The sequence below is a fragment of the Leguminivora glycinivorella genome, chromosome 25, assembly GCF_023078275.1.
Source record: "Leguminivora glycinivorella isolate SPB_JAAS2020 chromosome 25, LegGlyc_1.1, whole genome shotgun sequence".
In the NCBI taxonomy this organism is placed as follows: domain Eukaryota; kingdom Metazoa; phylum Arthropoda; class Insecta; order Lepidoptera; family Tortricidae; genus Leguminivora; species Leguminivora glycinivorella.
The window spans coordinates 11,195,298-11,221,495 of record NC_062995.1 but is presented as its reverse complement, the minus strand read 5'-3'; the positions used below and the strand labels follow the sequence as shown (position 1 = coordinate 11,221,495).

The 26,198-nt window shown below is 37.8% G+C and overlaps 1 protein-coding gene across 1 annotated transcript in view; it reads left to right on the top strand.

The window, feature by feature from the left end:
• LOC125239157 (zinc finger protein 345-like) overlaps nucleotides 1-21,396 on the top strand; it is a 215,312-nt gene extending 193,916 nt beyond the window's left edge. Inside the window, exons 11-12 of the mRNA XM_048146663.1 lie at nucleotides 20,207-20,305; nucleotides 21,222-21,396. Of these exons, the coding sequence (XP_048002620.1) occupies nucleotides 20,207-20,305; nucleotides 21,222-21,383 (261 nt within the window). The 3' untranslated portion in view covers nucleotides 21,384-21,396. The remainder of the gene's footprint in view (nucleotides 1-20,206; nucleotides 20,306-21,221) is intronic.
• Nucleotides 21,397-26,198: the final 4,802 nt, after the last annotated feature.

The window sequence follows — 26,198 nt, the reverse complement described above, 5'->3', positions numbered from 1 at the left end:
TTCTGATACCATCTTTCTCTCTGCCTGTACTTTCTTTAGAGTTTCCTTCGTATTATTTCTCTTGTATTCCTGCCATAGTTTATTCCTGTGATCTATTGCATTTATGATATCCTTATTTATCCACTCTTGTCTCGGTGGGTTCAAAGTCTTAAGTTTTGTAATTCTACTTTTTTGTAAGCATGTTAGTAATTTGACCTCGAATATATCATAAACGCAGTTCTCATTGTTTTTGTTTTCTTCTATAGTTCTGTATAATTTTTCGTAATTTAGTGCTTTATACTCTATTACTTTCTTTGCAGGTGGCTGGTATTGTTTAATCTCGAGGTAAATTTGTTTATGATCGGCCATTGATGAATCTATTAGTGTTAAGTGAAAGTCGTTTTGCTTTAGGTTTGTGCATACATGATCCAGAATTGTGTTCGTCGTAGGCGTCTGTCTTGTACTGTGTTCTTGATCTATTTTATTTAAGATTGTGATGTCATTTTCTTTTAGTGTTTGCTTGTAATCTTTAGTCACACTTTTTGGATGTAAGATGTCATAGTTGAAGTCGCCAAATATCAAGACTCGTTTTCTAGATCTAAGCTGACGAGAGTATTCCTCGAGAAACGATTCTGAGTTTGTTCGTTCTGGTTTATATATCGTACCAATGTCCAAGGAAAATTTTTCTATATGAACCCAGACAAAGTGGTTTTCATTAATGCAGCATTCCTCGATCAAATTATGTTTCAATGTGTTCTGTACATAAATTGAAACTCCTCCACCTCTGCCAGTGTGTCTGTAGTTGTAGTAATGCGAGTAACCTGTAAGATGTAGTCTCTTGGCTTCTTCTTCATCCTTTATCCATGTCTCTGTGAGTGCAATTATATGAATAGTAGTGTCAAACGATTCAATTATGCATTTCAACTCATCAAATTTACCCGGCTTGACTATGCTTCGAACATTCGCATAGAAACATTTCAGAGACTTTTTACTCAATTTTATTTCAGTGTAAGAGGTAGCTATTTGGTACGAAATACGACCGCCCGACGGAATCAGCACTTCCCTGCTGCTGTCTTCGTGTGGACGGTCGGATTGGATTTTTTTGGCTGTGAGTCTAGAATTCTTGGGGCTCCCTTTACATAACCAATTCGTAAATTTGTCTCGCCATTAGAAATGCGTCGCTGTAGTTCTTTTTGAAGGTTTTCGAGTACTTTACGTTGTTGTGGGGTTTGGTCCGAGTATATTTTAATATTATTTAGCTTCACTTTGCTCTTGTTTCTCAGTATATATGTTACTGTATCCTCTAACGCAAAACATACTTTTATAGGGCGCGGTTTGTTTTCCTGCGGTTTCCCTAAGCGAAAATACTGCTTAGGTTCAGGACAGTCACTGAATATCGATTTGGTAACTTTTACTATTTCATTATAGTCGTATTCAGCATTTGCTGGTAAAGTAAGGTCAGGTTCCGGAATGCCTGCTATAACTATATTTTTTGCTCGTAAATTGCGTTCCCGGCATTCCGCGATCAGGTTTTCATAAGAAATTTGAGGATCAGATGGCTCTATTTGTTGAGATGTTTTTAGTCCATTAAAATCTGTCTCTAGAAGTCCAAGTCTTGATTCAGTAACATTCATGGATGTCTGCAGGCTGTTTAACTGGTCTTTCATGTTATTTTGCTCAATAATTACGTTGTCTATGCTGTTACGTATGTCAGTAACTTGATTTTTTATATTACTCACATTATCACAGAGTTGGTTCATCCTCTCTGTCTGCGCTATATTATTAGTGCTTAATAAATGCATCATGTCCGACATTTGTTTTTTCAGTTCCGCAAGGTCTGAGAGGATGTGATCATTTTCGCTTGAGAGTTTGCGTTTGTTGCGGAAGGTGATTTGTGCATTATCTTGTTCTGAGGAGAAGGCCAAGTTTGGTTGCGATCCACTAAGCCCCGCGCCGCTGACCGTAATGCCGCCTCCAGGCGGGGTGCGTTGTAGAGTGCTCATAGCTCCGTGGTCACTACGTCACTGCACAGCGCGCACTTGTATTCATGCAGCGGAAAGGACGTAAACACCGCGTACGTAGTTAACTTAAAAGTATTGTTACTGATACGTGCACAAGGTTGAGAATAGATTGCCGATAAATTCATGTATTTTTTTAAATAAATTGCGACGCGTCTGCACTGTGCGCGTAACTGGACGAGACTTTATATATATATGCAATGCAAAATAATAGAAAACTATGATATATGCAATGCAAAATAATAGAAAACTTTGGGAACATTTTTTTTTGTTCTTATTTTTTGTTCTAGATCGAAAGGGCTCGTGATTCTGAGTAGGAAAAATATAAAATTACTACTTACCTTAGAAAAAATATTTTTCTTGTTGATTCTCGAAAATGCCCTTTGGTGTTATTAAACGATTATTCGGATTATTCATTATAGTATTTTATGCAACCGGTGTTTAAAAGAAATCAAAAAGAAGGAGTGGCGTGGGTAACAATTTGAGACGAAGCCGAAAACTGTTAATAAGGACACCACTAGTATTTTTTTGACTCAGTTAAACAAGCGTTTTTTTTTTGCGTCACTTATACATTTTTATGTTATTTCTACTAATAGGTAAAACATATGTACCATACGATTTTGTTGTTTTTAACCCCCGACGCAAAAACGACGGGGTGTTATAAGTTTGACGTGTCTGTCTGTCTGTCTGTTTGTCTGTCTGTCTGTCTGTGGCATCGTAGCTCCCGAATGGACCGATTTACCGACCGATGAACCTATTTAAATTTAGTTTTTTTTTTGTCTGAAAGCTGAGTTAGTCGGGAGTGTTCTTAGCCATGTTTTATGAATACGGTCTGCTAGTGGTCGCGGTCGAGGGTTCTTTCAAGATTTTAATTTTGTGGTTAGGTTATACTTCTTTCCAGTTACCAAAGACCTATATAACTCTGTAAAGACTGATAAGTCTAAGAAAAAAACCGGCCAAGAGCGTGTCGGGCCACGCTCAATGTAGGGTTCCGTAGTTTTTCGTATTTTTCTCAAAAACTACTGAACTTATCAAGTTCAATACAATTTTCCTAGAAAGTCTTTATAAAGCTCTACTTTTGTGATTTTTTTCATATTTTTTAAACATATGGTTCAAAAGTTAGAGGGGGGGGGGGGACGCACTTTTTTTTTCCTTTAGGAGCGATTATTTCCGAAAATATGAATATTATCAAAAAATTATTTTAATAAACCCTTATTCATTTTCAAATACCTATCCAACAATATATCACACGTTAGGATTGCAATGAAAAAAAAATCACTCCCCACTTTACGTGTAGGGGGGGGTACCCTAATAAAACATTTTTTTCCATTTTTTATTTTTGTACTTTGTCGGCGTGATTGATATACATATTGATACCAAATTTCAGCTTTCTAGTCCTAACGGTCACTGAGATTATCCGCGGACGGACGGACGGACGGACGGACGGACGGACGGATGGACGGACAGACAGACATGGCGAAACTATAAGGGTTCCTAGTTGACTACGGAACCCTAAAAACGTACCCCAAAACCATACAGAAAAAAGTACGGTAAGCTAGATGGCGATACACCTTTGGGGTACGCTCGGCTAGATGGCGCTAATATTAATATTTGACATTTTAAAACATATCAAGCTAAGAATATGGGCCAAATTGTCAAAACTGAGGTTCAAAAGTTTTAAGCCGGTGTCGAGAGATGGCAGTCTATGCACTGTGATTACACATTTTACTTTGACAGTCATTCTCTATAATACTCGATCCTCTTTGCAGTTACATAAATGACTAATCCTTTGAAATTAAATGAAATGAAATATTTATTTTTCCAAGTAGGCATATTACAACGTCAAATAAAGCTACGCCGGCTCTAACCCTACGCCTCAGCCTCGAGAAGATTTCTTTTTTGCTATTAGGAGGAGCAACTGGCAGAGATCGCCGCGCGCAAGGAGTCCCGCAACTACCTGGAGTCCCACTACCAATGCGAAGACTGCGGCAAAGGCTACGACGCCGAGGCAGCCTTCAACAACCATCTAGTTAGACACAGCCCGGTAAGTAAAAGAAAAGAGCGGATAAATAAATAAATAAATAAATATTATAGGACATTCTTACACAGATTGACTGAGTCCCACGGCATGTGAAGAATGCGAGCTTGTCGTATCGAAATTAATAAGGACGGCTAGAGTATTTTTGACTCAGTTAAACAAATTTGCGCCACTCATTTTGGCCTCTCTAAAACATGGCTAAGAAAATAATGTGATGATCCCTATCTCAAAACAATACATGGTTTTAAGTACGCTGAAGAAGGCTTGTGTTGTGGGTACTCAGACAACGATATATATAATATATAAATACTTACATACATAGAAAACATCCATGACTCGGGAACAAATATCTGTGCTCATCACACAAATAAATGCCCTTACCGGGATTCGAACCTAGGACCGTGGCGTAGCAGGCAGGGTCACTACCGACTGCGCCAGACCGGTCGTCAAAACCCATCGGTCGGATACCCCGGCAACGCACATCCAACCCTTCTGGTGTTTCAGGTGTTCTTTATGAGCATTTTCAGAATTTGGGACCCCAAGTAGCGTAAGTTGTTAACAAAAATTAACTCACTATCAGTTTTGTGACGATAATTAGGCACTGGTCCCATCGCGAGCTAGTAAGCTATGAGCTATCGGCTATAAAAACGAACAAAAGATAATCACTCCCGTGCAAATAAAAGAGACACGGCGATATTGATAGCTCACCGCTGGGCGAGTAACTATAAACATCGCCGTGTCTTTTTTATTTGCACGGGAGTGAGTATCTTTTGTTCGTTTTTATAGCCGATAGCTCATAGCATGAAATTTCTATAAAATATTGTTTTTTAACCCCCGTTGCAAAAACGAAGGGGTGTTATAAGTTTGACGTGTCTGTCTGTGTGTGTGTCTGTCTATGGCATCGTAGCTCTCGAACGGATAAACCGATATAGATTTAATTTCTTTTAAAGTTAGTGTGTTAATCACATAAACTTTAAGCGATAATCTAAATTTACAATGTGAAAAAAGTTATTTTTTAGACAGATTTCATGCCTAATTGTCGTCACAAAACTGAGAGCGAGTTAATTTTCATTAACAACTTTCGCTGATTGGGGGGCAACTTATGAAAATACCCTTATAATATTTGGTTACAGAGCCAGGGTTCGCTCGCTTGCGAGATCTGTTCCGTGCGCTTCAAGCGGCAGTGCATACGACAGAGACACCAGGACGTGCACCGTCTCAAGTTCCTCTGCAACAAATGCAGCTATGTATCTAGAGACAGGTGAGACATGGCACTTAACAACTCCTATAGGCTACTTGCCTCCTAGTCAAATCAGCTTCTTTTTAAGAACTGTCAAAACGAATTTGAACGGCTTGCTAATATGGAATTAGGGTTCCCTTTATCTTGCAGAATATCGATCGTCCGAAATACATTTGGCATAGCAGCTTTCGCAGAAACATTTTTACCCGAATGATACTTTTGCATAATTGTACAAATAGCATAACTGCCATATCGCATATCATTCATTTGGCAGAATTCTGGATAGCAGAATACTAATATTGTCGATTTTAATATAGCAGAATTGTATATAGTATACATTACCTTTCACCGAAAGAGTAATAGCATACTGCTAATATCGTCGACTTAAATTTTGCAGCATTTTATGTCGCATAATACTCATGTTGCTGACTGTAATTTTGCACCGAATAGACGTTCCGCCGAATTTATTTTGTCATGTTGCCAGAAATGTACATTAGGTTAGAACCCCTCCCCCCTCCAGACAAAATACTCACACGACACGGAAATCTTATATGTCACAGAGTCGGTTTACGTGCGACGACGAGCGAAGCGAGGAGGAGCGTGTTAGGTTGACAGTGAGTAAACCAGAAAACCCCTTTAAGTGTAAAAAATAAATAAAACATAAGTGACATTAATCTGCGAATCAACATTATGCCAATGTATTATTCTGCCTAAGAGAACTGTGCGAAATGACAGTATGCCAAGTCAATAAAATACGACACAATTTTCGACAAAACAATTAATCGATTATGCGACTATTATACAATTTACCATTATGCCATTGTATTACTCTGCCTTAAATAATTCTGCAAAATGACAGTATGCCAAGAAATTTATGCAAAAAGTCATTCTGTGAAAAGAGGATTCTGCCAAGCATTGTTATGCGAAGGTAAAATATGACAAAAAAAATTATGCAAGATTAATGGTAATCCATGGAATTAATGGGCCATTTTTTTCAAACTTGTCCATCCCACTTTTTATGTGGTTTCCACTCAGAATCGCGAGCTCTTTCAATTCTAATAGGCGAAAAAAAAGTGCTCCAAGGTTTTTTCCCCATGCCGTTACGGTAACGGAATGGAAGGTTCGAAAATAATTATGGAAATCTTGGGACATTTTTTTTTCCCCTATCAGGATCGAAAGACCTCGCGATTCTGAGTATTATCGCGTAAAAAATACCTATGTTACAAAAGAGTGGGGGGGGGGGACAACTTAGATAAAAATGGCCCCAATAATCCCAATATGAAATGGAATTGAGTGACGACTGACGTCACGGTCAACTGAGTTACTTTAGATATTTCTACCTGACTTATTAAATATAAATTGGATTTAAAAACAACTTCTGTCCATGTTTTTCGTATAATTATCTGATGCTTTATTTCATGGTATAAAATATTTTATTTTAACTACAGTCAAGTCCCTATTTACCAAGAGTATTTTTTTTTTTTGCAAAACATTAATTTTTGGCACAAGGTTTTATCGACTGTACCTTTCTTTCAACAGTCATCTACTGCTCTCCGAGACGTTTCTAAAAACCCCTTACTCGATGGGGATACGACGTTTCATAACACAGTTCCTATGACCACCTTTCTGCTCCATCATCAGATCAGCTCCATGATACCATAATATTGCATTGTCACGGGATTTACATGTGTGCGAAATTTCAGCTCCAACGGGGAAACCGGGAAGTGGGTCAAACTTAGCTTGTACGTTTTGACCTTTTTGAAGTAACACCACGTGACAATGCAATATTATGGTATCATGGAGGTGATCTGATGATGGAGCAGAAAGGTGGTCATAGGAACTCTGTCATGAAACATCGTATCCCCATCGAGTAAGGGGTTTTTAGAAACGTCTCGGAGAGCAGTAGATGACTGTTGAAAGAAAGATACAGTCGGCGATAAAAACTTATTTTATTTTATTTAAACTTTATTGCACAAAAGAACAACTTAATGTACAAAAGGCGAACTTAATGCCATGAGGCATTCTCTACCAGTCAACCTTTTAACGAGTCAACAAGCTTGTGCCTAAAATGATTTTTTTGCAAAAATAATTGCGTACCTAACTGCCTATAAAAAAAATTTTTACTATTTAATGATGGCTTTTGTACGATACAGGGGGCAGGCAAGGAATCATCACGCCATGCACGCGGGGAAGACGTACGAATGTCAGCACTGCGGGAAGAGCTTCATGTGAGTTTGGTTTCATCTTCTTCTTAAGAGGATACGCTAGCGGAAATGCTAAAATGGAAAGGAGCCGCCCTTTCAACTTAGGAATTTTAGTTAAATATACGAGTGTTATTAACTAGATTTATCGAAAAAAAATTGTCCATTAAGAACAACTCAGTCAAAAGATATTTCAAAAAAATCTTTAAAATCGAGGTTCCGCTCTCGACTCTTTCCTCCTTCAAAACTTACTCAATCGGAACGAAATTTGAGAATCTGAATAACAATGAAACAATCTATGTCGGACCGTTTAGCTTTTTTGGTTAATTGTTACCAATCTTGATTATCACACCTTTTTTTGCGCCACAATGAAAAAGGCCGTTTTTGGAAATTTTTGATTGGCTCTAGAGTCTTTAAAAAGCAGAATATCAAAAAAATCAAAACGGTCCGACACAGATAAAAATAATAACAATCTGTGTTGAAAAATTCATTGCTCTATCTTCAAAAACCAGGGAGGAAATAGTCGAGAGCGTTTGTATGGAGAATTGACCCCTACCGTATCGTCTTAAGCGCCCTTCACACTGCCGCGAACGCGAGTGTGGATTCAATACGCAGAAGTTCGCAGGTTCTTCAAAAAAGGAGTGTACAAGTTTCTAATGGGTCGGCAACGCGCACGTGACACCCCTTGAGTTGCGGGCGTCCATAGGTTACGGTGACCGCTTTCCATCAGGCGGGCCGTATACCTGTTTGCCACCGACGTGGTATATAAAAAAAAAAAAAAAAGCTTCGCGCCGAGTTCCCCGCTTCGCCCGCGTCAAAGGGGGCGCGAAGCGCGAACTTGCAAGGCTCCACATTACACAGTATTATTGCTCGTGTGTTATCTTATCTTATCTTAAATCTGCGGGGGCCCTTTCGGATACACTTCGACCCATCGAGATCTTTTGTGCAATTACCTCCTTCAATCAATCAATCAATCAATCAATCAATCAATCATTTATTTGCAAGAATACTTAATTGTAGTTACAGGTTGTTCTTGTAAGAATTTTCAGTCACAGTATTCTATCGTGGTTAAACGATGTGCAAATATTAAAGAAACAAAAAAAGCTACTAATACATAACATTAGGATTACATTAGAAAATTATCATTATTATTTATTACGGTACATTGAATATAATTTAATTTGAATTAGACATTGATTACCTACTTATTAATATTATTATGTTCAATATATTCCTTTACACTATAAAAGCATTGTTCTAACAGAAAACTTCTCATTTTCTTCCGAAAATCAGTTGTTTTTAAACATCTTATATCATTGGGAGCATTATTATACAGTAGAATACACATATTATATGCATTATTTTTGTATATAGCCGTGTTGCATCTTGGCTGATATATCAGGTTTTGATATTGAGATCTCTGTGTTCCTGAGAAGAACTCTGATCTCATTTTAAATATGTCTGGCCGATCTCTTACAAATAGGCATGCTTTTAAAATATACATACTAGCTAATGGCAATATTTTTAATTCCTTAAAAAGTGGTCGGCAACTGTCTATTACCCATGCGCCAAGTATTGCACGGATGCATTTTTTGTTGCAGTAGGGCTCTTTCGGCATCAACAGAATTACCCCAAAGTAGCAAACCATAATTGAGCACCGAGGACACATAGCCATGATAGGCTGTGAGCGCCGCTGCAGTATTCACAGTATCTTTAAGTTTTCTCAGAGCAAATACGAATCTATCTATTCTGCTGCAGACATAATCGATATGTTTTTTCCAATTAAGGTGCTGGTCAATATATAATCCCAAAAACTTAATATGTTCACAATTTGATATACAATGGCTATTATAATTAATATTTAATTGCAATGGATTACTGTTATATGAATGAAATTGAATAAAAAATGTCTTTTCTATATTTAAATTTAAATTATTACAGATTGTCCAATTATTTATGTCAGCTAATGTATCATTTATATTATTCTCGTATTCATGAATATTATCTCCCTTTATCAATATTGTAGTGTCATCAGCGAATAATATGCATTTGTGGGGAATAGTAAGAGGAAGGTCATTTATATAGACTAAAAATAAAAGGGGGCCCAAATTGCTCCCTTGAGGCACTCCAGTTTTAATTTCACGAAAATTTGAACGATATTTGACTTTGACATAATGATTTTTCATTTTTTGAATTTTAACAATTTCTGTACATTGTTTCCTATTCGATAAATAACTTTTAACCCATTCTAGTGCTACGCCTCTTATTCCATAACATTCAAGTTTCCCGAGGAGTTTATCGTGGTTTACGTAGTCAAAGGCTTTACTTAGATCCAGAAACAAAGAAACTACAGGTAATTTGCCATTTATACACTCGGATACATGCTTCACAAGCTCAAAACAGGCCAACTCAGTTGAAAGGCCTTTCCTAAAACCGAATTGCTCCGGTTTCAGCAAATTGTTTCTCTCTAAAAACCCTGTTAATCTCTCACATAAAGCTTTCTCAAAAACTTTTGAGATAACGGGAACAATTGTTATTGGCCTGTAGTTGTTAGGATCGCTGCGTTCGCCTTTCTTTAATAAAGGCTTAACAACAGATAATTTCAATTGGTCTGGAAAGATGCCCTGAGAAAACGATAAATTGATGATATGAGCTATAGGTTGACATACACAATTAGCAATTAATTTAAGGATTCTTGAGGTAATGTCGTCATAACCACAAGCCTTACTATTATTTAAAGTAATTATCAGTTTATAAACTTCATTTGAATCTACAGGATGTAAAAATATCGTGGAAGGATAATTGCTTATGTTGTCAATTCTATTTGCCTGATTACGATTCATAGCAGATTGTACTGAGGTAATGTCGATAAAATAATTATTAAATAAATTGCAAATATCTAGAGGATCTTTGAATGTCTTATTGTTAAAATTCACATAATCAATTTCATTATAATTATAAGCACTAGACGAATTAGCGGAGATGACATCCCACGTAGCTTTACATTTATTTTTATGATTTGATATGTAGTTGTTATTATTAATTGTTTGTGACTTTGTAATGCATTTTCTCAATAATTTCCTATATATTTTAAATTTCATTCTGTTTCCCAATTTATTTGTTTTTTCTAATTTGTATCTGAGATATAACTTACGCTTTGTCTGACAGGACTTTCGTATACCTTTAGACAGCCACTTAATTTTTTTGTTCTGATTGTTTACCTTTACCTTGATGACTGGGAAGCAGAGATTATAAAATAAGCACAGAACTTCGTAAAACAAAGTGAAAGCCACTGACAGATTGTCAGAGGATAATACATCAGAGAATGATAAGGCAGACATACAATGAACAAATTTAGCGATATTTTCTTGATTTAAATCTCTTTTATAGTCGAACCAAGTCAGACATTTATTTTTCCCTTTTACATTAAAAGTAATCGTTTGTGCCATATCATGGTCAGATAAACACAGTCTATGTGTAAGTGCTTCAACTTTTTTAACATTACTGGCTATTTTATCTATACAAGTATTTATTCTGGTAGGCGAATTTATATGTAATGTTAAGTTGTAGTTTCTAATTGTTGTCTTAAGTTCTTTTGCAAAAGGACCATTTTTTAATATATCAATGTTCCAATCCCCACAAAGGACAATTTTTTTATTCTTATATTTAGTTGTCAATCGAGAGAGTAGAATATTAAGTTTATGAATAAAAATTCCAATGTGAGATTTGGTTTGTTCTGGGATTCTGTATATGGCAAAGACAATAACATTCAAACCGATAACTTCTATTCCGCAACACTCAAAGTAATAATTTGCAGCCAAATTTGATTCGATTTCAATTTTTTTAAACTGGAGTTCTTTGTGAACGAAAATAGCCGTTCCACCTCTACAAGTGTTTCTACAAAAGAATGCTCCTGGTTTAAAATTTTCTATTTTTACATTTTTTTCTGAGCCTTGCTTAATAAAAGTTTCACTTAGACATACAATGTCTACTTCCTGTGATTTATCGTAAAAGTCTTGTAATGCAATGTTTAACATGTCAATTTTACTATTTAGGCCTCCAATGTTTTGGTGCATAATCCTTAATTTACAGTCAGAAGTCGTGTTACTATACACTTCATTTTCAACTTTACTGACGAAAAAACTGAGATGACTCTTTCTGGTTACAGTAAGAAGAGCAATACTCCAAAGAGTGATCAATGTCTATATCATTTTTAATGACTTCTATCAATGTACTAATGTCTTGGAATATTGTATATAAGCCATATTTGTTGATGCGCCCTGATCTCAATTGGAACATTTCATGATCATATGTAAGGTTGCGATTACTATCTAGAAGATAAACGTAACTATATTTTGAATTATCATTAAATAATATTTGATTAAACAATTCTATTCTCCAATTATACATATTGCTGTAAGAACCAATGTTAAATGTTGGGTAACATATTATAATATTTGTATGCGATAGTGTGTTTGTAATATTCCTTATGTACAACACCAAATTGTCGTATCACTGTGATTTTTTAAAATCCTCTTCACCTATAAATATAATGCAGAAATCTTCCTTAGTATAATCAGACAATTTATTTTCTAGTTTGGGTAGAAGATTTCGCACCCCAACATCAGGATAAAGATAATGACAAATACTGTAATTACCCAAAACCTTATTAGCAGTATCTAACATATTATTGTACTTATTTGCACTAATCATACAAATCTTATTGATTTTAATATTGCTATGAGACTCCGTCTTAAAATTATTGCTGGCAACACCTGGAGACAAACTTGTGACGTGATCGTGATCGTGATGCTCTGTGTCCATATTTTCTTTATGTCTTTTGTCGTCCTCTGTTGTCTGTGGTACGGATTCGCCTTCGATTGTAGCCAAATTATCCCCGTTTTCTAAATCTTTAACTAGTTCAGTGATGGAACGAGGATTAGCAAGAACTTGTAGCTCTTTGAGACTGTCATTTTGCCTGGTTGCGTTTGCATCTGGTGAGAAGACAATTGAAGACTTGTTTGAGTTCTTACGACGTTTTTTCTTCCCGGATTTACAAATTTGTTCGAGATTTGCGACTTGATTTTTTAAATTTTGTATTACATTATTAAGTGTTTTGTTTTCAGTAAGTAGGTTTTCTATTTCATTGTCTGAGATTGCCAACTTATCTTGCAGTTCCTCCACTTTTCTCTGTAACATTTCAATTTTTTCTCGTAGCCCTTCACCAATCTCTGGACAGCTTCTATTTATTTTGCTCCGGTCTTGAACTGAGTTTGGGGAAGAAGATATGTCAAGGTCATCATCGTCTGGTAGAGAATCGAAAGAATTCTTTGTGGATACCTGAATTTTTGTTTTTGGCTGTGAAACTTGTGAGCAACGATTATTCTCTGATCTAGGAGATGGCGATATGCTTATGTGTTTATTTTTCTTGGTAATTTCTAGTGTTTCCTTGGATTTGCAGCAATTTTGACATGTCCAGTTTTCTTTCAAGTCCTTGGTCATGCTTTTGAATTGTGCATCGGTGATTAATGTACATGAAACATCATACGTATTACCACATAAGCGGCACTTTAGAAACTGCCTCGTTTTGATGGTATTTTTACAGTTAGCACAATTAATCGGTATTTTCTTCGGTGGCATTGTATTATTTTAATATTCCGTAGCTAATATAAACAATATAATTTGATTACAATAACTATCCTCGTAAATGCCTTGTTGATAGTAGAATCGTTTCTGAACGCACCCAGTCAGTACGAGATGTCACGCGGAAGCGCGGAACGGAACGTCAGATGTCAAAATGTCAAAACAAACTCGCCAAATACCGCTTTTATCTCTTCTTAATTTAATTTGTGGTTCAGTTAATTTAAATTGTATATATGTGTGTGTGATGAAGTTCTGTGAATCCAAATCTTAATTCTTCAATTCTGTGAAATAGTGGCTCACCGGTGTATAGATTTATAGGATTTCCAATCAGCTGTATCTTGCTCCATTCTTTAGCACAGCAAAACGTATGTATATCAAAGTATTTCACCTTTTTTCATTTACTAAAGTTCTCTACCTCTACTAATAACTGTTTACGTTCACGCACACGCACACACTATCACACCTTCGATCCTAAGATCCTTTAGCTATTTAGGAGTTTCACGACCATCTCCACGTATCGGATGATGAGGCTCATGGGTAGCTCTGAAGTCCTTCGGTGCCAGGTAGCCTGCTCCAAAGTCCCTCATTCTTTGTCTGGCGAGGGCGTGACATTCACACATTAAATGTCATTGCTCGTGTGTTGAATGAAAATGTTATTTATATTGAAATTTGGAGGCTATATTTTACGATTTGACAACAAAAATAAATGGAAATACAGCTAAATCCAATATGACGACCGGTCTGGCTCAGTCGGTAGTGACCCTGTCTGCTAAGCCGCGGTCCTGGGTTCGAATCCCGGTAAGGGCATTTATTTGTGTGATGAGCACAGATATTTGTTCCTGAGTTATGGATGTTTTCTATGTACTCGTATGTAAGTATGTATTTATCTATTTAAGTATGTATATCGTCGCTTAGCACCCATAGTACAAGCTTTGCTTAGTTTGGGGCTAAGTTGATCTGTGTAAGGTGTCCCCAAAAAAAAATAAAAAATGATGACATAGATAATTTACAGTTAAACTCGATCAGCTGATGCTATTATGCCATCTTGGCGAGAATCGAAAAGCGAAATCGCCGTGAAGTTGTGCGAGTCATAAGCGGGCTTTACCCTTATCGTGGCATATTCTTTTTTTATACTACGTCGGTAGCAAACAAGCGTACGGCCCGCCTGATGGAAAGCGGTCACCGTAACCTATGGACGCCTGCAACTCAAAGAGTGTCACATGCGCGTTGCCACCCCATTAGAAACCTGTACATTCCCTTTTGCTGTGTTAAATACACAGTAAAAAGGAGTGCACAAGTTCCATGGAGGTCCATCCTGGTAATTTAAAATTAATTTTGCAATTAAGTAACTATGCTTTGTTGATATGCGCAAACGATTTCTCATGGATTTATTATTATTTATTTTTTATCAGAAAAAGGTAGATTTAGACAGTAACATGTGTCCCACAAAATGGTTTACACAATTTGTGGGATCAGAGTCTCTTCGCTAATAACTAAGAATGTGACCAGCAAAATTAAAATTTTGAAAAAACCCCCGACCGCGACATAGTAGACCGATTTTCATAAAATATGGCTAAGAACACTCCCGACTTACTCAGCTTTCAGACAAAAAAAACTAAATCCAAATCGGTTCACCCGTTCGGGAGCTACGATGCCACAGACAGACACGTCAAACAAATAACGCCCCGTCGTTTTTGCGTCAGGGGTTAGAAATAACACTTACAAACTATCAATTTGAAACTTGGGTAACAAGTTATAGAGAATGCAATATAAAATGTATTTAGGCAACGAAACCAAGCGTTGTTTTTGTTCCACAGTAAAACTTCAACGTATTTGTCGCACGTGCGTCTGGCGCACCCCGCGATGAATGTCGCATGCGACTTGTGTGGCGAGACCTTTATTGGACAAACGGGACTCAAGATGCACAAGGCCAGGATGCATTCTGAGGTAAATATTGATAAACTATACACAAATACGGGCCATTTTTTTTTTTCAAAGTTGTCCACCCCACTTTTTTTGTAACATGGGTATTTTTACGCGATTCATACTCAGAAACGCGAGGTATTTCGATCCTGATAGGAGAAAATAAATGTTCCAAAATGTTTAATACATTTTTCAAACCTTCCATTCCGTTACCGCCATACAAAATGTATGAAAAAATGGTTACGGAATAGGAAAAAAACCTTGAGATACTTTTTTTCACCTATTAGGATTTAAAGAGGTCACGATTCGGAGTGGAAACCACATAAAAATTTTCAAATCCAAAAAAAGTGGGGGGGGGGACAACTTTGAAAAAAAATGGCCCATACACCTCTGGATTATAGCCAGAAAAGTATAATTAATTGTACACTAATACATCTCTAGGTTATATGCCGCCTGTGTCGAGAGATGCACTGTCATAATGACAGTAACTCTCTATAATCATAGTATAATAAAGAGTACTATCGTACAGTATGGCCACTCCCGCTCCCCGCTGAAAGTGCCGCCCACCCCCTCTCGGTTACCTCACAGTTACCGCCTGTCAAAAACTCGAACAGTCGACCTGTCATATTTCACTCATACAAGCATGGTACGCGTTCACCTACACGAGCCTAGACTGTGTGCTAGGAACGCGCCTCTTTCATATATTTAATCGCCAGTGTCCGAGGTGTGCCATAATACTCGATCCTCTTAGTAAACAGCAAAGAATAATGTAAATGTCCTATAATATTTATTTTTACAGAAAATCAAATGCACCACTTGCTCAGCGAAATTCGTTAGTATAGAGGCGCTGAACAGACACACGGAGTCGGCTGGCGAGCATATAGACAAAGACCTGCGCCCGTGCGAGCAGTGCGGAGAGAACTGTGCGAGCGAGACGGCACTACAGGAACACGTCAACGAGGCACACCCCACTGAGTCGCACCGGTGTGAAGAGGTCAGTGATTAAGGTTTTTGGTGTGATTTTAGACAAAGACATATATAACTCCGTATAGACAGATAGTCTAAGAAAAAAACGTACCTCAGTACCATACAGAAAAAGGTACGGTGGCCTAGATGGCATTACACCTTTGGGGTACGCTCAGCTAGATGGCGCTAATATTATTATTTGACATTTTAACACATATCGAGCTAAGAATATGGACCAAATTGTCAAAACTGAGGCTCAAAAGTTTTAAGCCTGTGCAGTCTATGCACTGTGATTACACATTTTACTTCGACAGTAATTCTCTATAATACTCGATCCTCTTTGCTTTAGACAACCGGTCTGGCTCTGTCGGTAGTGACTCAAGCCTGCTGAGCCGCGGTCGTGGGTTCGAATCCCGGTAAGGGCAATTATTTGTGTGATGAGCACAGATATTTGTTCCTGAGTCATGGAAGTTTTCTATGTATGGTATATTATATATATCTTTGTCTGAGTACCCACAATATAAGCCTTCTTGAGCTTACCGTGGGGCTCGGGAGTAGAAAAAATTCAGAACTTGACCTTTTTTCACATTGTAAAGTTTGACCAGTAAAGTAAAGTTACACCAGTTTGACAGGACTGGTTTGCCTCGAAGGCAACTGACCTTGATTATTTTTGAACAGTGCGGCATGACGTTCCCGAACCAGTCTGCCTACGACGTTCACCACCGCCGCAAGCATCTCAACCAGCGGTACAGCGAGACCGACCGCCAGCGACACAAACGCAAGAAGTACCAGCAAACACACAAACTGGGCACATACGTGTGCGAGACTTGCGGAAAACTCATGCACGTAAGTGTATTAGTACCTACGCAAGTGCCAAGACGCATAGGTTATCTTCACATTTTATGGTTAAATACAAGCAAAAATCTTAAATGTCTTTTTAGGGTTCCGTAGTCAACTAGGAACCCTTATAGTTTCGCCATGTCTGTCTGTCCGTCCGTCCGCGGATAATCTCAGTAATCGTAAGCACCAGAAAACTGAAATTTAGTACCAATATGTATATCAATCACGCCAACAAAGTGCAAAAATAAAAAATGGAAAAAAATGTTTTATTAGGGTACCCCCCCTACATGTAAAGTGGGGGCGGATTTTTTTTTCATTCCAACCCCAACGTGTGATATATTGTTGGATAGGTATTTAAAAATGAATAAAGGTTTACTAAGATCGTTTTTTGATAATATAATATTTTCGGAAATAATCGCTCCTAAAGGAAAAAAAAGTGCCCCCCCCCCCCTTCTAAGTTTTTAACCATATGTTTAAAAAATATGAAAAAAATCACAAAAGTAGAACTTTTATAAAGACTTTCTAGGAAAATTGTTTTGAACTTGATAGGTTAAGTAGTGTTTGAGAAAAATACGGAAAACTACGGAACCCTACACTGAGCGTGGCCCGACACGCTCTTGGCCGGTTTTTTTTTATTTTGTGCATTTATGACTTAAGGTTTAACAGGGCTTTTTTAATTATATATTTAATCTTACAACTTTGCCCCCTTATAAAACAAATAACTATTGTATTTGTAACAAATATTTCAAATAGTCTTGTGTACGTATTCAACAGAACCCCACCGCGCTGAGGACCCACCAGAGCTCGCACTTGGCCGTAAAACCCTTCGCCTGCAACGAATGCTCCAAGACTTTCACTCTCAAGTCGTCTTTGCGAGTAAGTCAGTTAAACTAACAAGGAAAGAGGTAGCCTCTGATTTCTTTTCTGTTGATCCATTATTCAAAAATAGTACATTACTACAGAGGCCGGGACAAAGGGGGTTGCCGGCCGAAGACATATAGACTCGAATTTTAGTTCCCCTTTGATACCCCGTATACGCTTATAAAAAAACAAAAAGTTAAAAAAAATTAAAAAAAAAATGTGTATGAAAACGCACCCAAAATAAAATATTGTCTATCTGGCCCGTACCAGTTGCAGTCGGCACGTCTATAAAGCCCCTTATAGTTTTTTTTAATTGGCTAAATACCTGGATGTTATGTCACAATTATCTGTGTTTGGAAATTAAAAAACAAGACTGCCGGCCTTGACCTGCAAGGTTTGTATGAAATTCCATTATCTATCAATCGTCCTAGCCGCACCTGCAACGTCATACTTCGCTGCCAATTATAAGGCACATAACATCAATATTTCATACCATGTTTGAGAAATAGTACATAAGATAGATATAAGTGCGTAAAAAAGGAAGTTCCAAACGAGTGGCGATAAATTAAAACACGATCGAAGGGAGTGTTTTAAAACGACACGAGTTACGAATTTCCTTTTCGCACGTGTATCGTACGACGTTTTTCAGTACAGATGAACCTCCGAAGTTTCGACCTGGCATATAATGAACCACTTCTCGAACTAGTGCGTAAAAAAGCGACCATCTGTACTGAAAATGTTATTTAATAATTTTTAAGAAAAAAAACCGCCTTCCAATCTGGGTAAAAACAATGTTAATTAATCGCGTTCGACCTGTAATGTGACTTTAAATATGTGTACAAAGCGCGAGAACCTAGTGTTAATTTTATAGTGTTATTTTTTTTCTTCCTTCCTTCCATCTATAATGCTGTACTTAAATGCTGTGATATCAAGACATGTCACCTTGCTGAAGCTAAAATTATAATTAGACAATTTTTATTGCCCCTAACCTATAATGAGTCCGAGGATATGCTACCCTAATGGGTGATGTTTTTGGTGTTTTGTTATCTCCAAGGTCCTATACATTGTTCTCTCACCCATAACCCTTCACACATACACACTTACACAAATACACACCCATTATTTCCTTACACTTTACACGCTTTACAATCTATTTTCTTTAAATAGGTACACTGACACCTGGTTATTCCATTCTTTTTAGCATTACTCAGTCTATTAAATTTAATTTTGTTGTTTTTGTAGCTTTAAGTGTACATTAGTCCTAATTCAGCATGCTTTTTGTAATTTCTATTTTTTAAGCCGCTATGTCTTTGGAAATAATACAAATGTTAACGACTTCCACGATACAGGCTCAGCCTAGTGTGGAAGTCACTGCCAACTGTTACTGTTAATTTATTCATTTTGGTAAATAAATATTTTTACTTTTTTTTATATTATAAAAAAAGAAACATACTACTTATTGTTTATTTCAATTTGAAATAACATACATACATACAATCGCGCCTGTTTCCCAGAGGCGTAGGCAGAAATCAAGGATTCCCATTTGACAAACCATTTTCGATTCACGCACTTTCATAACGTTTCTCATACTTTTTTAAATAACATTTTAAGTACAGATGGTCGCTTTTTTACGCACTAGTTCGAGAAGTGGTTCATTATATAATACCACAGAATATATAATAGTACAAGTACAGAAGACCCACTGCTTTGATGTTCACGACATGCCGCCTTTTTAAATGCCTACAAAATTCTTACAAAGAAACGAGCCGCACGTGCGCGGCGCCCGGCTATAGGGTTGCCTATGGACTAAAACGAATTAATACTCAGGTAAAATGTTACACTATTAATATTCAAGTCTTGGGTACTTTCTAGGTATATATACATATATTGTTGTTTGAGTTCCAACATCACAAGCCTTACTGAATCTTTTTGGGGGAGTTAATCAGTAGTAGATCTGTTTAAAAATGTGTGGTATTTATTTTCTTCATGATATCTATTTAACTAAGCATTATTAGCCATTCCACACGCGGACATCCCATATGAACCTTAAAAAAAACTCGCGACGTAAAGTAAAATTAGAAAGTGCAAACGTGCGTTCCGGGAGAACGCGCGCCACCCCTGATTAGGCCGCGAACTCGCGGCCGCCGGCATGTACTTGTAGCGCGGCGATAGAATCGCGGAGTGAGCCGCCCCTGATAATACGTGGTTCCGAGCTAGCGAGGGGGAAAAATAGTTATTTCACCTCACCAACACGAACAAAATACTGACTCACTCGTCAAAATAAATAAAATGCATCAATTTGTTCAATATGTATGATTCAAAATCATCATAGGCTAAATCTATCAATCAACTTAAGACATCAAGCTAAAATTAGTATGAAATTACTTTGCACTCCTGTGGATAAAATGCAAATTTTGCTATCTGTTTTCTGATATCAAAGAGAGTCATTACCAGTTGGTGTGGTGAAAAACGTTTAAGCGTATGCTTGTATGCGCAGTGGCACATGCGGTCTCACACGGGAGAGAAGCCGTACCAGTGCCCCGAGTGCCCGCTCGCCTTCAGCCTGAAGGGGAACCTCAACCGGCACCACAGAACCGTGAGTATCCGCGAACTGAGCGAGAAATGTTTGTCTGCAGGAGCACGCCAGGACGCACACTGGAGAAAAACCGTTCCACTGCGATAGCTGCCCGCTCGCGTTCAGCAGCCGGGGAAACTTGCTCAGGCACAGGAAAACCGTGAGTGGAAAAGATATAGGAGTGTACAAGTGTCTAATGGGTCGGCAACGCGCACGTGACACCCCTTGAGTTGCGGGAATCCATAGGTTACGGTGACCGCTTTCCATCAGGCGGGCCGTATACCTGTTTGTCTTCGTCAGTAACTCTCTATAATACCAAAGAGGATCGAGTATTAAAGAGAGTTACTGTCAAAGTAAAATGTGTAATCACAGTGCATAGACTGCCATCTCTCGACACATTTGGCCCATATTCTTAGCTTGATATGTTTTAAAATGTCAAATAATAATATTAGCGCCATCTAGCCGAGCGTACCCCAAAGGCACATCTCGGACACGGCGATCAAATATATGTTCCTAGCACACATTCTAAGCTAGTGTAGGTGAACGCGTACTATGCTTGTATGAGTGAGATATGACAGGTCGACTGTTATTTATTTATTTATTTTATCTTTATTGTACACAAAGAAAAGAACTTATAGTACAAAATGCGGACTTAATGCCAAACAGCATTCTCTACCAGTCAACCTTTACTGTTCGCATTTTTGACAGGCGGTAACTGTGAGGTAACCGAGCGGGGGTGGGCGGTACTTTCAGCGGGGAGCGGGAGTGGCCATACTGTATGATAGTACTCTTTATTATACTGTGCCAAAGGTATATCGCCATCTAGCTCACCGTACCTTTTTCTGTATGGTTTTGGGGTACGTTTTTTTCTTAGACTTTATCGGTCTATACGAAGTTATATAGGTCTTTGATAATACTCGATCCTGTTTGGTTCCAGGCACACCTGGGCATGCGTCAAAGCGTGCCGTGTCCGATCTGCGGACGCATCTTCACGACCAACTCGTGCGTGAGAGTGCACATCCGGAGCGTTCACCACGGCCAGCCGGGGCCCAAGCGCGACCGGCGCAAGCGCAGCAAGGGCAAGGAGGATAATAAATAACTTGTGACTACTTTATACTTGTTTTATTTGTTTTATTTCATTATTAGCTTTTGTCCGATAATTGCTGAATGCTCTATATAAACTTTCACCCCCCATTTTTTAGGGGGGGGGGGTTTAGAAAGAGACAAAAAGTCACTCTCCGTCCCTTCAATTATTAGTTTTATTTCATTATTAGTTGGGCGACCGAGCTTTGCTCGGAGTTCAATCGCGTTTTTGGGACATAAGACTAAGCTAGATCGATATTAGATTAGGTATGTAAAACGTATATTAGAACGTTCGCCTATAACCTGTGCCTTTCTGAACATTACTATGTGTTGTTTTAACCCTTAAATGCATGACCTTGATAAAGATTTATTCAAATTTACACTTTGACATGCTGTCAATCACAGATGTCATATAAACCATAGATCAAGCAAACGTATCTACTTAGCGTGTCAAATGAACTCAGTGAAATCCACTGAGTTGTCCGTCTTTAATCGCAGCCTGCAGCTTTCGGGCGTCAATTTTTGTAAGTTGAAGTCAACAAAAACATTAAAAATGCCTCGTTACATGATATTTAATTGCAACAACATAAAACTTATCAACACTCAAGGGCCTGATACATATTTAAAATCACAGGCAATTAACAACTTCAGTACAATATCTGACACGCTCGGCCGCCATACAAATAAATGAACTCGTTTCTTCTATCTAAATCTAATTCTGTGCTGTCAATAGAGTCAAAAATGCATGATGCATATATACATCCCTATGCATTTAAGGGTTAAGTCGAATATAAACCATTAACAATGATATCAAATAGCAAAAGATACAGTGGAAACAAAGCAAACAACAATAGGGGATCTTATCGCTAAAGAAAGATCTCTACCAGGCAACTTGTAATAAACCGACCTATAATATGCTTATGTTGCAGGTGTAGGGTTTGATTATTTGCGACCTAAAATGTACTGCAAAAGCACTTAAGTCATTTATAAATATTTTTGTCACTTTTTTCGCACCTATATTTAATATCATGAACTAATGTACGTTATACAGTGTGTAATCCTAATCATCATTCTCTTGCCCTTGTCCCAGTCACTTGGGGTCGGCGCAGCATGTCTTTCTCTTCCATACATCTCTGTCACTCGTCATCTCATCATTAACTTGTTTTAGTTCCATATCATGTCTCACACAGTCCATCCACCTCTTCTTCGGTTTTCCCCTCCCGTTACTTCCACCACCTTCCACATTCATTCGTAATATCTTTCTCGTCACATGCCTTTCATCCCTCCGCATTAGGTACATGTCCATACCATGCTAGTCGATTCGCTCTTACTTTTTCAACTATCGGTGCTACTTTCAGGCTTCCTCTGATATACTCATTATTTATCTTATCATTCTTGTGACGCCACACATCCATCTTAACATTCTCATCTCTGCTACATGCAATCTCTTTTCATCCGTCACCTTTAGGGCCCAACACTCTGATCCATACATGACAACAGGTCTGATGACAGATTTATAAATTTTGCCCTTCAGTCGAAGAGGCATTCGGGCGTCACAAATGGTTCCCGTGACCTATCGCCATTTCATCCACCCCGTGCTAATACGGTTTTTCACGTCGCGGTCGATATCGCCATCGCACTGTACGAGCGAACCAAGGTACTTAAAGTCGGAGCAGACCGGCAATAAAATGCCATCGAGTTCTATGGCAGCAAAACCAGAGAGACCGCCGAAATCACAGAACATATGTTCTGTTTTTGATCTACTGATCTTCAGGCCAACATTCTCTAGCTTTTGCCGCCACTTCTCGAGTCTGCTCTGTACCTCGAGCCCGTCTTCACCAACAAGAACAATTTCATCGGCGAAAAGCATACACCAGGGTACCTCCTCCTGTATGTCCGACGACAAAGCGTCCATAATAAGCAGGAAGAGGTAAGGACTTAGAGCCGATCCCTGGTGCAAGCCCACCGCGACACTGAACCTGTCGGTGGTGCCGGCAGCTGACCGGACGCGTGTACAACATCGACTGTACATTGACCGAATTAGCTCTACATACTTCCCAGGCACGCATTTCTCTTTCAGAGCCCACCACAAAACCTCTCGGGTGTGTAATCCTAATACGGACGATAAATGCACCATACAAACTCATCAATCATTTTAGGGAAGTAGGGGGGTTAGAAAGAGACAAAAAGTCACTCTCCGTCCCTTCAACTATCTCCACTTAAAAAATGTATGGGACATTTTTTTAACCACTAGGATTGAAAAAGCTGGTGATTCTGAGAGAAATAGCATTTTTTTTTTTAAAATATCACATTCCATGAAAGTGGCAAAAAAAAGAAATGCTCATTGTATATACAATATCTGGGCAACCGAGCTTCGCTCGGTTCTGTTTCGTATCCTTGGCATGTGTCGCCATCTAGTTCAAAAATGAATAGTACCTACATCGAGCGAAAGAATTCTCAGCCTTAACAATACAACTACTCCACACGAGATGGCGCGCATTTCGCTACAAAAACTCAAATAGTGTATTTTTCTATTCGTTTTAGCCTTGACCTGTGTCGCCATCTAGTGTTTGCAATAAATAGTACTTACATCAACCGAAAGAATTCTGTCTTAACAGTACAACTACTGCACACGAGATGGCGCGCGAAGAAAAACGCATGAAAACTCGAAAATTCGCGTTTTCCGGGACCTAAGGATAAGTTAGACCGATTTTTCACCCCCAAAAACCCCCACATAACAAATTTCTGCGAAATCGTTAGAGCGGTTTCCGAGATCGTCAGTGTAAATAAATATATATATAAATAAATAAATATACAAGAATTGCTCGTTTAAAAGTATAAGATATAATAGCTCGCGTTAAATTCGAAAATTGCGGAATGCTCCAAACAAACGTACACCCCTCCCCCCATAGATAGATAGATAGATAGATAGAATACTCTTTATTGGCACACCATTCCCATTTTAGGGAAGTGGGGGTTAGAAAGAGATAAAGTTTCCTATGTCACTCTCCATCCCTTCAACTATCTCCACTTACCATTTTGTCTTGAAACTCGTGAAAGACAGACACTTCACATTTATAAAATTAGTATGGTTGGTATTTGGTATGGGTGACATTTTCGTGAAACGAAAAACCCCCTAATAAAGATTAAAAATAATATAACCTAACTACAAAATTAAAATTTTGAAAAAATCCTCGACCCGACTGCGACATAGTGGCCCGATTTTCATGAAACATGGCCAAGAACACCGGGAGTGTTCTTAGCATCGATCTAAACTACCTAGATGCACCATCACGGCTTAGAATGTGTCCGCAGCAAATTGTGCTTGAAAATGTTCTAAGCACAATTGGGCGGTCAGTAGCGCTTCATCCGCCGTGTCGGCAACATGCCGAAGTGCTCCGTAAAAAAGTGCAAAAATAACACCTTATATACGTTAAAAAAGGATGACGTATCGTATTTCAGGTAAGTAATTGTTAATAATTTTATAATATTATGCATTTATGGCCAAAATGGTTTCCTAACTTACTAAAAACATTTATTTTCTAGAATAATTGAAGTAAATTCCTTGATTTGGTCTTACGCAGTTTGTCTCTTTCTCTCGCGCTATACTAGTAATGAGCGGACGGCGACAAAAGATGGTTGAAGTGGAACATAGTTAAAAATGGAATGATGGAGTCGCTAATTTATATTTTTTGTAAAAGAAGCCTATTTCATATTAATAATGTATGTATTTATTTATTTATTTATGTATTTATTTATTATTATGGACCAATAAGTCTGAAATAAATGATTTCAATTCAATAACATTAATACATATCTTATAAATTACTTTAATTATAAAAAGAAACAACCCGGGAATAGCAAATTCGTTTTTAAGTAATAAAAAAGGTTTTTATTCCAGATTCTCAAAACAAGACGTTGAAAGGGAAAAATGGCGCAAGATTATAGCTGAGGAGCGGAGAGAAGATTTACCCACACAAATCTTTGAAAGAAATTACGTAGAATAATAAATTAATGTCATCATTCAATTCTTCTTTGTTTTAATAGCTACTTAATTCATATTCTCCAAGTGCACCATCCCTCACACACACCACATACAATCCCTCAACTGTTTACCTTCACATAATCGCTACACATACACTCACTACACGCACACACACACACACACGTATGTTATATATATACATACATACACACACATATATATATATATATATAAGTTTGTCAAAAATGCCCTTTTTCTAGCACCCTGTATGTTTTTTCCAAAATCTGTAAATGCCATTTTTCATAAATTTGAAATTGATGGATGGTTCCCTTAGACTATTTTCATGTAGGACTACGGGATCTCATATCAGCCTTACTGACCCGCTATCAAAATACACCCTGTATAAGTCCTCATTGTAAAAATAAAAAAAAAATTGAATGCACTTTTACTAAGTTTAGAAAATAAAATGAAGTCTTCTTTCAGCAAAATATGCTATCTACGATATTTAAGGTACTTTCCCTCCATGTGGCATCGCCGTGGGACACCCTGTATATACCTCAGTTGACTCTATTTAATAATGCAAACATTGCAAAACGTGGAGATATTGATCAGTTGCAATTTTCCCCCAGTCCAAATTGTCCCGCCGTACCTTATATATTTTTTTGTTTGAGATAATATCAATAAAAATATCATACAGTAAAAACTCATTTTTTTTCGCTTAAAATACGCAAAATCTCGAAAAATGTTATACCAAACGTTTTGTTCCTTAAGAAATTTTCTATCTAATAGGATTTTTTAAAACAGTTTTTCGCAAAAATACCGCAAATTTCCTCATTCTCGCCTTTC